This window comes from Heterocephalus glaber, unplaced genomic scaffold (genome assembly GCF_053883595.1).
Source record: "Heterocephalus glaber isolate CG9 unplaced genomic scaffold, H.glaber_assembly_v1.0 deba00001572, whole genome shotgun sequence".
Classification (NCBI taxonomy): domain Eukaryota; kingdom Metazoa; phylum Chordata; class Mammalia; order Rodentia; family Bathyergidae; genus Heterocephalus; species Heterocephalus glaber.
Genome location: NW_028258357.1, coordinates 13,013,339 through 13,027,257, shown reverse-complemented (window position 1 = coordinate 13,027,257; position 13,919 = coordinate 13,013,339). Strand labels below are relative to the sequence as shown.

The 13,919-nt window shown below is 36.2% G+C and overlaps 1 protein-coding gene across 2 annotated transcripts in view; it reads left to right on the top strand.

Moving 5' to 3' along the window:
* The window catches only part of Cep83 (centrosomal protein 83), a 140,644-nt gene that overhangs the window by 43,532 nt on the left and 83,193 nt on the right, over nucleotides 1-13,919 (top strand). For both annotated transcript variants that reach the window (XM_087192805.1, XM_021258466.2), the window contains exons 4-5: nucleotides 2,582-2,674; nucleotides 4,693-4,824. In XM_087192805.1, the coding sequence (XP_087048931.1) occupies nucleotides 2,582-2,674; nucleotides 4,693-4,824 (225 nt within the window). The remainder of the gene's footprint in view (nucleotides 1-2,581; nucleotides 2,675-4,692; nucleotides 4,825-13,919) is intronic.

The window sequence follows — 13,919 nt, the reverse complement described above, 5'->3', positions numbered from 1 at the left end:
AAACAGACTGGGGTCGGGGATTTAGCTCAGTGGTTCCAGCGCCTGCCTTGCAACTGCAAGATCCTGAGTTTGATCCCCAGTACCAAAAAAAAAAAAAAAGAGAGAGACTGGCAGAATGGATCAAGAAACAAGATCCAACAATGTGGTGCATACAAAAAACACATTTCACTCAAAAAGAGATTGATAGATTGAATATCAAAGGATGGAAAACAGTACCATGTGACAGAAACCTGGAAAAAAAAAGCAGGGATAGCTATACCATTTGCAAACAATATGAATTTTAAGCCAAGATTGATCAAGAGAAACAAGGTCACTACATCCTTGTTAAGGGAACAATGGAAAAGGCAGAGATAACAATCATAAATATATATGCACTAAATATCAGCACATTCAACTGTATAAAACAAATATTAACAGACATGGAAAATCAAATAAGCACCAATACAATTGCATTGGGAGACCTCAATACCTCCCTGTCACAAATAGATCAACTAGACTAAAAGTCAACAAAGAAATATCAGAACTCAACCAAATTGTTGAACAAATGGACTTCGTAGATGTCTACAGAGTGTTCCACCCCACAACATCAGAATACACATTCTTTTCAGCTGAACACAGGACATTCTCCAAAATAGACAACATAAGGGCTCATAGAACATGCTTAAGTAAATGCAAAGGAACTGAAATTATCCCATGCATATCACCAGACCATAATGCAGTGAAATTGGAAATCAATGGCAAAAGAAACCACAAAAACTTCATAAACATGGATATTAAATAACACCCTCTAGAACAACCAGTGTGTCACAAATGAAATTAATGAAGAAATCAGACAGTTTCTCCAATTACAAGACAATGCCAATACAACACACTGAAACTTATGGGATGGAATGAAAGCAGTCCTATGAGGGGAATTTATAGTGAGTGATAAATTCCCACATCAGAAAATCAAAATAAGCTCAAATAAATAACCTAATGTCGAACTTCAAGCTTCTAGAAAAAGAAGACCAAGTCAAGCCCAAGGCTCTTGCAAGGGAGGAATTTATAAATATTAGAGCAGACATTAATGCAACTGAGACTAGGAAAACAACACAAAGAATCAATGAATCGCAAAGAATCAATGAACCCCATTCCTTTGGTGCATCATTCTTTCTATCCAAAATGTCTTTCCTGTTCATTTCTACCTATTCAGAACACTTACATTAACTACTTTATAGTTATTTATGTATGAGTTATTTCTCATACCACAGTTTAAACTTCTTATGGAATGATATGTATTTCATGTAGTCTTTGTGATCTTTAGAAAGTTATTTAGGTGTTTGCTTCCATGTAGCTACATTATAGGATTATCATGGGGGTCTTAGTCACTGTTCTTGTTGCTGAGACAAAATACCCAACACCCAAAGTAAAGGAGCAAAGGTTTATTGTAGCTCACAGTTTGTAGAGGTTTCAGTCCATAGGTAGCTGGCTCCAGGGCATGGTGACATGGTAGAGGGTCATCACAGAGGAGAAATGGTCCACGACAGGCAGAAGGCAGCAAAGCAATGAAGTAGCAAGCAACAAGCAACAAGCAACAACCCTCATTCTGTCTCTTATATTTTGTCCTGGATATCCATCCTTAGGGTGTGTAGCACTCACACCTTTATTCCTAGCATCAAACTATGAATCAATCCCAGTGTCATATTCTTGATCCTAGCATCACATACCCTAGATTCAGCCAACGCCAGAAAGCCCCACCTATGTCCGCATGAAGCTTTAGGGGACATCTAGATAGAAGCCATAACAATGGGGATTAAATAAATAAATGCATGTGAATTGCCTAGAACATATAGATTATAGTACATTGTAAAATGCCTTATATTTAGTAGATTTTCAGTGAAATTGTTAGTACTATTTTGAATAAAATATATGGAATATTGAATACGTGAATAACTATTTTTTTTAACAACCAGTATTTGTTCATTTATTTGTTTATTCATTCATGAAGTAATAATTGAGTGGTTTCTGTGTGGCTGGCTGTGGTGGGAGATGTTGGGAATACAGTGACAAAGACAACTGTGTCTGGCCATATGGCGCTTACATAAATACTTAATTACTTATGGAAATATGAGTTCTGTAAGAGTATGTGACAGTGAGGAGCCTAAATTAATTTTGATGGTCTGAGAAACAGTCAGCCTTTTCTGATGAAAATAAGTCTGAAGACTTCTCTTTGGTATAACAAATTATTGCACCTTTGCTTGTTTTAGAAAATAGCTAGGCCACCAGCCATTTTCCTCACCGTGATAGTCTTAGCTGACAATATATTCTTAATAGTTATAGTAAAAATTAGTGATTGTCTTTACCTCATGTTAATAGACTTTTTCATATCCCTAAGAACCAGAAACTGAGATTCTTAAAGTATTGTTTCAAACTATACTCCTATTTAAATAGTAATTAGAGTAAATTTAGCTATATTGTGGAAACTTCTATGAATTGTATTTCATTGTCATAATTAGGAAAGAGGCTTTGAAATTTGGAGAATCCTTTATTTCCGTATATATGATTTTGTATTTGGAATTGTTTGTATTTCTCTACATGTAAGGTATTAACTCCGCAAAAATTGGAATTGTTAAAAGCCCAGATACAAGAAGAGTTAGAAACTCCAATGCGAGAGCGTCTTCGGAATCTGGATGAAGTAAGTAATTATGTAGAACTGTTTGTTTGCTGTCATGTGGCTTTGAAAGTCTTTCCTTTACTCAGAACCTCTGCAGGGGCTCCCTCTTTACTGATTCCTTATAGTAGTCTCCAAGGTTTCACAGTGTTGGACTCCATTACCTCTCTGACTTCCTTTCATCCACCTGCATTCTACTGATGTTTCTTTGGCACTCCAGAAATAAGAGCCTTTGCTTTATCAGCATTATTTCTTCCTTGAATATTCTTCATGTAGACATCTCTTGGCTGTTTCATCTCTTGGAAGTCATAACCTAAAATATTACTTTCTCACTGAGGCCCACTTTGATTGCCCCCTCCTATTTCTCTTTCTGATATTGCAATCTGCTTTTCTCATCACTACTTAAACCTTTGGTTTCCCCCTTATCTTGCTCTATTTTTCATTTACCCTCTAGTATAGTTATGGTGAACCTTTTAGAGACGAGTGCCCAAACTGCAACCCAAAACCCACTTATTTATCACCAAGTGCCAACTCTGCAATTAAACCTGAATACTGAAGTTTTAGTTTAGAAAAACAACTGTTATCTGATGCTTGGCTGAGCTCTGTATGCCTGCTGCGGCATGCGAGCCATAGGTTTGCCACCATTGCTCTAGTATGTATCGTCTTCTAATGTGCCGTGTTATTTACTTATTTCTTATGCTTTTCTTTTTTAGCACTTCTGGAATGGAAGTTGCATGAATGAAATAATCTTTATCTGTTTGTTCACTGTTACATTCAAAGTTTCTAGAATAGTTCTTGACATACTGTAGTGCCCGGTTAATATTTGTTGAATGAAAGAATGAGTTTCAGGCAATGTCAGGAAAATATTTGTTAGTTTTACTTCAAGATAAGACATCATTTTATGAAGTGTTGATATAATATAAATGTTTAATAAAGGGGACTGGCAAAGACTGCAAAGAAATAGATTAGGTACTGTGCCAGACATTTTATATGTTGCCTTTTAAAACAAACATACCAGACCTGTACATACAGATGATTATTGTCCCCTTCAAAATAGACCCCTTTGGGAGGTCATAGTCTGATACTGCCATTTACACAAGACAGTTATGGAATCTTCTTTCATAATGGCTTACTTGCTTGATACTGTGATCTTCTAAATATGCTCCTAGTGTTAAAGTGTCATGGTTTTAGAGTAGATTTAATTTTTGGAAGTAAATTTACTCAGGCCCAAAGTAGGTGATCAAGTTAAGTAAAAGCATGCTTTAAAATTCAAAACAAAATATATCTCTAATAACATCATGAAACCAATGTTCTTGGTGTATAGACTGGCGTAGAAGTCTTTCAACTAAAGATTTACAGAGAACTGAATATTTTAGGAGACATGCTTTCCTTACTACCTAGTTTTCTGATATTTGTTGAAATAATGTTTCCTGAATCTTTCTTCTCTGTTGCCTAAGTTTCTTGTTGAATATTCAGAATAGTTTTGTAGATTGTAAGGATGCAGGGCTGATCCCACTGGGACCCAGGAAAGATGGCATTATGTTTATGAGTATTCAGCTAGTGTGTAGGCTTGTACCATTGATGTAAAATTTGATGGAACACTAGGTTACTGTACTAAATATTTAAATAATCTTTTATCTACTTTGATAAAATCTTTCTTTTAGAGGGGTATCTTATACTTTATTATACTTTAAAAATCTAGCTGTATTTTGAAGTTTGTTACATTCTTAACTATTATTTATTATTCCAGAGGTAAAACTTTTGTCGTACTATACATTTTTATTCTAATGAGAATCAGTGAAGAAATAACATTAACTGAATGGTAATTTGCTTTATTGGTGCCTTCTCAGGAGTATACTAATTCTGCATGTAGGATATTTAAAAGGACTTTTCCAAGTTTTATTTGTTCTGTTAAATATATATATTTGCTTTTAAAATGGCTCTTATTATAATTTAAAATTATATTTGTAAAAGTGATTTTTAAAGTGAGTACAAATTTTACATATAAATTTGCCATGACTTGCAATCTCCTTTTAATACAGGAAGTTGAAAAGCATAGAGCTGAATATAATAAGCTTCGCTATGAGCATACATTTCTTAAGTCAGAATTTGAACACCAGAAAAACGAATTTGCGTGTATTTTAAAAGAAGAAAAAATGAAATATGAGTCAGAGGTAAGTGACTGATTATACTACTTTGAGATTGTTCTAGTCAATAATTTTGTTTTCTTTTTCTTATTTGTCATGCTGGGAATTGCACCTACAGCCTTTCACATGCTAGGCAGATGCTCTACCACTGAGCTACAGCCCTAGCCTTATTAATTAATTAATTAGCTTGAGGTAGGATTTTACTAAATTGTCTAGGCTGGCCTTGAACTTGTGATTCTCCTTCAGTCTCCTGAGTGGCTGGGATTCCAGGTGTGTGCCACCATGCCTTTCTTAGTCAATACAGTTTTATGATTGTATATATTCTTATAAGAGTTGATTGCATAGTTATATTTTATTAATGGTGCAGTGCATATCATGATTTTCATCAGTATTTTTCTGTGAATGTTCTAACTACTTGATTATTTCTTTTCTCTTTTTTTTTGCCCACCTGGAAATGGAGATAGACACTTTGGAGATTTCCATCATATAAAATTTCCTGTCTCCCATAGCCATGGAGATAAATTTCTCTGTGTAAATATAGTTTATGAGATTCCTTTTCAGCACTGTCTCCCCTACTTCTTAGAACCAAATCGCTTCTTGGGAACTTTTGTGGTCAGCTCTTGTACCTTGTTTCTATTGATATAAACCAGGAGTTTATACCTTTGTGTGGACCCAGCACTTTCAGGGAGTATATTTTGTTCTTTCTGATATCTGTAGCTATAGTATTTTCTCTTTGCTGCCAACTACTTGCATTCTTATTTCACCTTCATTATTTTTGGGCAGTCTTTATACTCATTTTGTGGTTTGTCTCCTAGTTTTTCTAAAAATCAGGATTCTAGTTTTCCTTCCTCAGGTTACTTTTAGGTTTTTCAAGAGAGGAGGAGGGAAATAGTAATTTCATTACATCATATTTCTAAAAAATAGCTTGGTGTCTAGTTATATGGTACATTCTGTGTAAACACCCCTGCATTTTATATATATTTGTCTTTCTTTGGAATTAATAATGAAAGTAGTCTCACTTTACCAATTATTAGATATTTACGGTGTTCTAGATATCTAATAAAAACTCAAAACCATACTGTTTGTATCTGACTGATTTATTCTTATCAGCAAGCAAAATGTTCTATGATTGTTCCATATGTAAGAAGTTATCTGAACTTTGGATCATTTGAGTCCATTAATAATATAGTCCCAGAACACTATAAATATTTATAATAGTTTTTTACATTGAAAAATTCTTAACAGCTGGGTGTGGAGACACACACCTGTAATTCTGTCTACTTGGAAGGCTGAAGCAAGAAACCCTGTCTCAAAATAAAATTTAAAAAGGGCTTGAGATGTAGCTCAGTGGGAATATAGCTCATGGTGCTTGCCTAGCACATGCAAAAGGTTGGGTTCAGTCCCCAGTACCACACATGCACACACACAGAATTCTTTTCAGAGCTTTGAATTCTTTATTTACATATTATCTTCTACTATAATAGTGAGATGGGGCAGGACTGTCTTATTTTCTCCATTTTAAATTAGGAAGTGGAGTCATAGGATAAGTGAATTGTCCAAAGTCTCAGAGAATCAGCCACCAGGTTAATAGCAAAAGTCAGATATCCCAATTTTGGTGTCTCAACTCCCAGCTCAGAGTTTCTCTGTTTGCAATGACCAGGGATTTGAAGTTGCCATGGTGATTAGCAGCCCTCCAAGTGGGGCCTTCAGTAGCTCATTTGGTGGAACAGAATGCTGTGGTGGGTTGACTGATGAGCAGCCCTCTAACAACTGTGATTCTGTGGCAAGGGTCATTTGATCTCTAACGTGTTTGATTATAAAAGGTTTTCAATCTGTAAGTATGAGAGCCTGGAAGAAACTGCATATAGAAATTTTCTTGTGGAAAATAGAAATGATAAAAACTTCTAGCCTAACATGAAGATTTAGTATATTAAGAGTAATTAAGTACTTTATTTTAGACTTTGCTTTTAAAATCAGATGTAATATTTACCTAGTAATGATTACGGTTTAATTTTTTAAAAGAATGAAACCTGCATCTGAAACTTGATAACTAATCTATTTTACCATGAAAGACCAAGTGATACACAAAATTCAAAATTTTTATTCAAAAAATTTAAGGGATTAGTAATGTCATTAATTTTCATGATTAGTATATCCTGTGATAGTGTTAGGAATTTGATGATAAACTGCCAGCTAAGAAGCCATAATTAGTGGGGTCTAGAAAAGTAAAACTTTCTGATAAAACTGAAGTTTTTTTCTTCTGCTTCCCAACAGCTTATGCAGGTACAGTATTACTTAGTGAATAATTGGGGGTTTTCTTTCATTTCATCACTTATGTTCATTTTCTGGTTTCTGTACACAACCACAGTAAAACCTGGTGAGGTGATTGTGCATCAAGAAACAGCAAATACAATTTTAAATACAGTGGACCCTTGGGTTACGAACTCAATTTGTTTGCGAGGGCTGGTTGTAACTCAAGTTGGTCAATTGAAGGCTCAGGGTCCTCTACACAGCCTTCAAAGTCTCTCTCCTGTATAATTTTAGGCGACATTTTCTTCTGGACAGATCTCAGTATCCTTAAAGAGACATTGGGTCAGGATTTCTCAGTTAACCCCACACAGGAAAGGATGTTGTAATGTTCCTTCCAGAACTTTGTAAGGGTTAAATCTATATCTGAGACCACCTGGAAGCACAAGCGGCTTCATTTGAGTCATAACTCAAGACTTTGGTTATAAATTAAAACTAAAATTCTGGTTGTAACCCAAGTTGTTCATAGGCCAGGCTAGTCGTAACTTGAGGGTCCACTGTACAACTTATAGGAACAACACATATAATTTCAAAGCTTCAAAGTAGAACCTGCTCTTACCGTCTTCTAACTTATAACTTAAACTGGTGTGAAATATACAAATATATGTAGTAAAAATGTAGCATACATTGTTTTATTGCTCTTTGTAGTTTTTACACTTTTTACAAATTGAAAGGGAGCAACTTTAGGTTGAGAAAGCATCAGCACCATTTTTCCAACAGCATGTGCTCACTTCGTGTTTTTGTAACTGGTTATATTATGGTAATTCTCACAATCTTCCAAACTTCTTCATTATGATTATATCTGTTCATCATGATCCATGATCAGTGATCTCTGATATTACTATAGTAATTGTTTAAGAGGATCATGAACGATGCCCATGTGAGAGTGAACTTACTTAATCATAAGTGTGTGTCTGGCTGTGCGACCAAATGGCCATTCCCCTGCATCTGTCCCTCTCCTTGGGTCTCCTTATTCCCTGAGACACAATAATAAATCAGGCCACATAATAACCTTTCAGTGGCCTCTGAGTGCTCAAGTGCAAGGAAGGGTCACACATCTCTCACTGTAAACCAAAAGCTAGAAATGATCAAACTTAGTAAGGAAGGCATGTTGAAAGGGCGAAAAACTAGGCCTCTTGTGCCAAGTAGTTAACAAAGTTGTAAATGCAAAGGAAAAGCTCTTAAAGGAAATTTAACGTGCTGGTGCAGTAAATTCAGGTAAGATGAAAAGGTGAAATAGCTGATGTGGAGAAAGTTTTAGTGACCTGGATAGAAGATCAAACCAGCTACATTTCCTTAATCTAAGCCTAATCCAGAGCAAGACCCTAACTCACTTCAGTTCTGTGAAGGCTGAAAAAGTTGTGTGCATTAGCCAGCTTTTTGCTGTTGTAACTGATACCTGAGATTAGTCAAGTGAGGAGAGGTTTATTTTGGCTCACAGTTTGGAGGTTTTAGTTCATGACTGGTTAGCCTCCATTGCTAAGGGCCCGTGGCAGTACATTTCTGTTATCCCCTGCAAGGCTGTGCTCTAGTGACTGGAGGGTCCACTAGGCCCTTCTTGAAAGTTTCTGCCACCTCCCAATAACACCGTCTTAGGGAAAAAAGCCTTTCACATTTGGGCTTTTAAGGGACACTCTTGATTCAGACCATAGCAATGAGGAAGCTGCCAAAGAAAAGTTTGAAGCTGGCAGAGGTTGGTTCATGATGTATAATGAAAGAAGCCATCCTTATAATGTAAACATGCAAGATGAAGCGGCAGACGCTGATAGAGATGCCTCAGCAAGTTATCCAGAAGACCTAGCTATGACAATGATGAAGGTGGCTACATTAAACAACAGATTTTCAGTGTAGATGAAATGGCCTTTTGTTGGAAGGAGATCCCACCTAGGACTTTAATAGCCAGAGAGGAGAAATCAGTATTTGACTTCGAAGGACAGGGTCACTTTCTTGTTAGGAGCCAATGCAGCTGGTTAATTTAAGATGAAGCCAGTGGTCCTTTATGATTCTGAAAATCCTAGGACCTTTAAGAATTATACTAAAGTCTAGTTTGCCTGTGCCCCATCAATGGAACAACAAGCCTTCAAGATAGCACATCTGCCTACAGTGTGGTTTATTAAATATTTTAGGTTCACTGTTGAGACCTACTACTTAGAAAAAGGATTTCTTTTCTTAGTGCACTTGGTCATCCAAGAGCTCTGATGGAAATGTACAACAGAATTCCTGTTGTTTTCTTCCCTCCTAACGCAGAGGTTTGGCCTTCAAGTCTGCTTCCTCTGATGGGTCTGGGCAGAATAAATTGAAAACTTTCTGAAAGGATTCACCATTTAAGTGCCAATAAGAACATCTGTGACTCATGGGAGGAGTTTAGAATACCAGCATTAGTAAGTGTTTGGGATAAGTTGATTCCAGACCTCATAGGTGACCTTGAAGAGTTCTAGACCAGTGGACGAAGTAACTGTTGATGGGACGGAACCAGTAACAGAACTTAGAAGTAGAGCCTGAGATGTGACTGGAGTTTTGTAATCTCATGTGCAAACCTGAATGGATGAAGAATTGATTCTAATGGAGAGGCAAAGAAAGTGATGAGGGCACAGTACTGGGGATTTCGTGACTTGGAACCTGCTCCTGGTGAAGGTAATGTGAGCATTGTTGAAGTGACAGTAAAGCGTTTATAGTATATTACATAAACTTAGTTGATAAACCAGCAGCAGGGTTTGAGAGGATTGATTCCAATTATGAAAGAAGAATTATGAGTAAAATGGTATTAACAACGTGGCATGCTACAGAGAAATCTTTCGTGAAAGGAAGTCAGTTGATACAGCAACTTGATTGTTGTCTTATTTTAAGAAATTGCCACATCCCCCAGTTTTCAGCAGTCACCTCGATAATCAGTCAGCAGCAACATTGATGCAAAATCCTTTACCAGCAAAAAGATTCACTGAATCAATAATTCACTGAAGGCTCAGATGAATGTTAGCATTTTTTTTTAGCGAAAAGTGTTTCTTCATTAAGATATGTTACTTTATAATACTATTACATACTTTGTAGACTAGGTAAAGTTGAAACTTTAACTTTATTTGCATTGGGAAACCAAAAAAATTCATGTGACTTGCTTTATTAGGATAATTTGCTTTACTGTGATGGTCTGGAACTGAAACCTTGGTATCTTCAAGGTTTGCCTTTAGTTGGATTTTCTTGCATTAATTAAGTCCTCAAATATTACTAGGTCAGTTTTGCTTCTACAGATGTAAGTAAGTGAATATTCTTTGTTGTGGTGGTTCTGAGCAGAATTTTTTAGTAAGTTTTTAAAGTTTTCTTCAGGAGAACTCTTAAGAATTCACGTATCCCTCATGATATTCTGAACTAAAAGAATATATGAAATAATACATGAAAGAAGATATCTTCATTTTATGAAAAAGTTATGCTTTCTCATTGGATTTGGCTGTGTGAATATATCAAATCTCAGACTTCTTACAGATGAAAAGCTAATGTTTTAGAATCACTCAAACATGAGAGTACTGTGTTTTCATGCCATTTTTAGGACTTTTAATTTTGTATTCTGAAAATAGTAATGAAGAGCAAGAAATACAAAGTTGTTGGTACAAGTGATTATAGTGCTAGCCTGATTGAATAAAAGTATGCCAGCAGTAATTCAGTGGAGAAGTATTAAAGTCTCAGGAGAGAGGAGCAAGGAGTACAACAGATATAAACCAAGTGACCATACAGTGACAGGGTCATAAGATTCTTTTGTGATACTCTCTCTCTTTTTTTTTCTTCTGTGGTTCTAGGGATTAGACCCAGGGTCTTGCACATGCTAGGCAAGTACTACGGACCCATCCCTTTTTAAAACATTTTTAAATTTTGAGTCTGGGTCTCAAGTAGCCCAGATTGGCGTCAAACTTGTGATCCTCCTGCTTCCATCTCTGGAGCACCTGGCATTGCAGGTGTGTGCCACTGTGCCCGACCGTCATGTTCTTCTTTCTTTTTTTTCTTTTTTAGTTATAAAACTTACTGTATTTAGCAACAATAATGTATGTTCATTTTAGGAATATGGAAAATCAAATAAGTTAAAGAAAAATCATTCATAATCCCACCACTGAGACTGTGTGTTTCATTCATCCTTCACAAGGTTTTATATACATGTACACAGTATACACATGTATTCTGACCTTTCCAGAATATGATATTTATATATGACCTAGTAACCTTTTTTCATTTTTATCAGATCAGGAACCCTTTTTTTTTTTTTAATAAGTGAATAAAACTCTCATATTTAAAGAAACTTGTAGGCCTGGGGATTTAGCTCAGTGGTGCCGCACCTGCCTGGCAAGCGCAGGGTCTTGAGTTCAATCCCTGCTACCAAAAAAAGAGAAAGAAACCTGTAGATTGGTTCAAAATACAATAAAAAATGAGATGTAGTTAACTTGAGATACACCTAAAACCACCGACAGCAACAGGTTAAAAGTAGAAAGATGGCAAAGATATATCAGGAAAATGCTAATAAAAAGAAAGTGATACAACAATGTTAATATCAGATAAAATGGGAATCAAAGTAAACTACCTTAAATAAGGGTAAGGATGGTTTCGATTAACCTTCCAGTGCTTCCCTGTATGTTTGTTTCTTATGCTTCTTACCTCTTTCGTCCACTGCTTCTTGAAAAACTATCTTTGTTGCTTAAATGCTCATTGTGTATGTCTTCTTTAAATTCCTGGAGAGACTGAATTAGCCTTTCTCTAAAGGGTTCTTCTACTTTTTTCTCCTCCCCTGGCTATTCTCTAGACTTTGGTTCTTCCTCAAGCTTTGGCTAATTCTTGTTTTCTGGTTTTTTGACAGTTTCATTTTTTGTCTGTCTGCTTCCTTCCCTCCCTCCCTCCCTCCCTCCTTTTCTCCTGCTTATTGCTCTTTGAATGCAGTTACTTCTAGTTCCAGTCTGTTCAGTTTCTAGCTCCCAACTTTTCTAGCCTTGGGCAGTGCTAAGAACAGACCTGTAAAATTCCTCTAAGTCTATCCCTCCTTTCGCTGGCCTCCAGCGCTGTCACCTGCACTGATGAAGGAAGCTGGTACCCAGTCGGGAACAAGGGCCAGACTAACCCAACGTGCTCCTTAAATGGATGAGGCTTTTGTCATTCTTGACTCAAGCGAGAAGCCAAAGTTTGTACCTTCCTGGTTCCTTGAGAATGCTAAATATTTTTATCTTATATTACTAGTAACACAAAACTGCTAATGTGCTTTTGGTTCTGATCTTTATCCTGATATTATCATCAATATACATCAGGAAATCTCTCAAAATACTTTTTATTTTTGTCCTGGTAGGTTCTGAAGTTCTAATTAGAAGTCTTGCTTTAGTACCAGATGGTTCCTTTGTCTAAAACATTCCAAGTTCTCTTCTTAGATTACTCTAAATCACGTGAAATTAGACAGAAGTCTCCCAAATTAAAATAAAATTACTTCACAGTGGGAATTCTCTGGCATTGATTTTGGTAGCATTTTAGAAGAAATTTGTGAAATTTTACTCATTGAAGATTTTTGTGCTAGGATGAAGTTTGTATCTCACAATCCAAAAATTTTATGTAAAAATTTTTCAAAGGTTTCAAATGTTTATTTAGTGTAACCTGGAGCATTGACTTCCATGTGCATCAGTGTTTTCATTTATAACATGGTGCCAGAGATAGTACTATAATGCGGTTGTGAAGGTTTAATAAATTAAAATGAAGCAAGTACTTTTGAAAGTATCTAATTCACAGTAGCTACTTTGGAGAATTTGAGGGCCAGGGATTTAGTTCAGTGGTGCCGCCGCCTGCCTCACAAACGAAGGGTCCTGAGTTTGATCCCCGGTACCAAAAAAACCCCAACAATTTGAGAGCTTCTCTCATTACATTGTGTGCCTTCTCTAGCTTCATCTTGCTCCTAGCATTCAGAATGTTTGACTGACAGGTTCTGTTCTCTGGCTTTTAAAAATTAGTTGTAGTTGACTTTTTCCCACTAACTGCATGACTAAGGGTAACTCTTGTGACCTGAGGAAAGCATGTGTTTTATTCTTATTTTATTTCATCTGAGTAAAATTCTTTAAAGACGGTGAATGTTGCCTTATTCCCAACAATGCCTATTATCCCCTCCTTTAATCTTCTATAACTATTCTGGGGGCAGATACGTGGTTTTTTGGGGGGGGGGGTATCAGGGATCGAACTCAGGTCCTTGTGCTTGCTGGACAGGCAGTGGAACCACTGAGCTAAATCCCCGGCCCCAGATACGCGTTTTTAAGAACTGCTTTCCCCCCATGAGATGGTAACTTCCAAAATTAGATTAAAATATGAACTTTAAGTAATATAAATGATATATTGTCAATATAAGTAAATAATAAAATGTTTTAATATAAAACATTAATTGCAGAAAAATAAATTATAGTACATAAAAGGGAAAAGCCAATGTAATAGGGGTCATGTTATTATTTTTTTAAAAATATAAAGAATTCCTGCTGCGCAAGCACAAGGACCTGAATTTGATCCCCGGTACCAAAAAAAAAAAAAAAAATAATTCATCTAGCCAAGCATGGTGGGCACATGCCTGTAATCCTAGCACTCGGGAGGCTGAGGCAGGAGGAATGCCACCAGTTCGAGGCCAGTCTGAGCTACACAGAAAGACCCTGTCTCAAAAAAAAAAAAAAAGAATTCATCTAGTAATTTTTTTTAAATTCAATTCTTTTATTGGTACATTGTAGGTATACAACACAATTACATTTCTCATTGGGAATTGTACCTTTACATAATGCATCTTGGTTCTTATTTTTTCCCCATTCCTAGCCCTCCACCCCCTC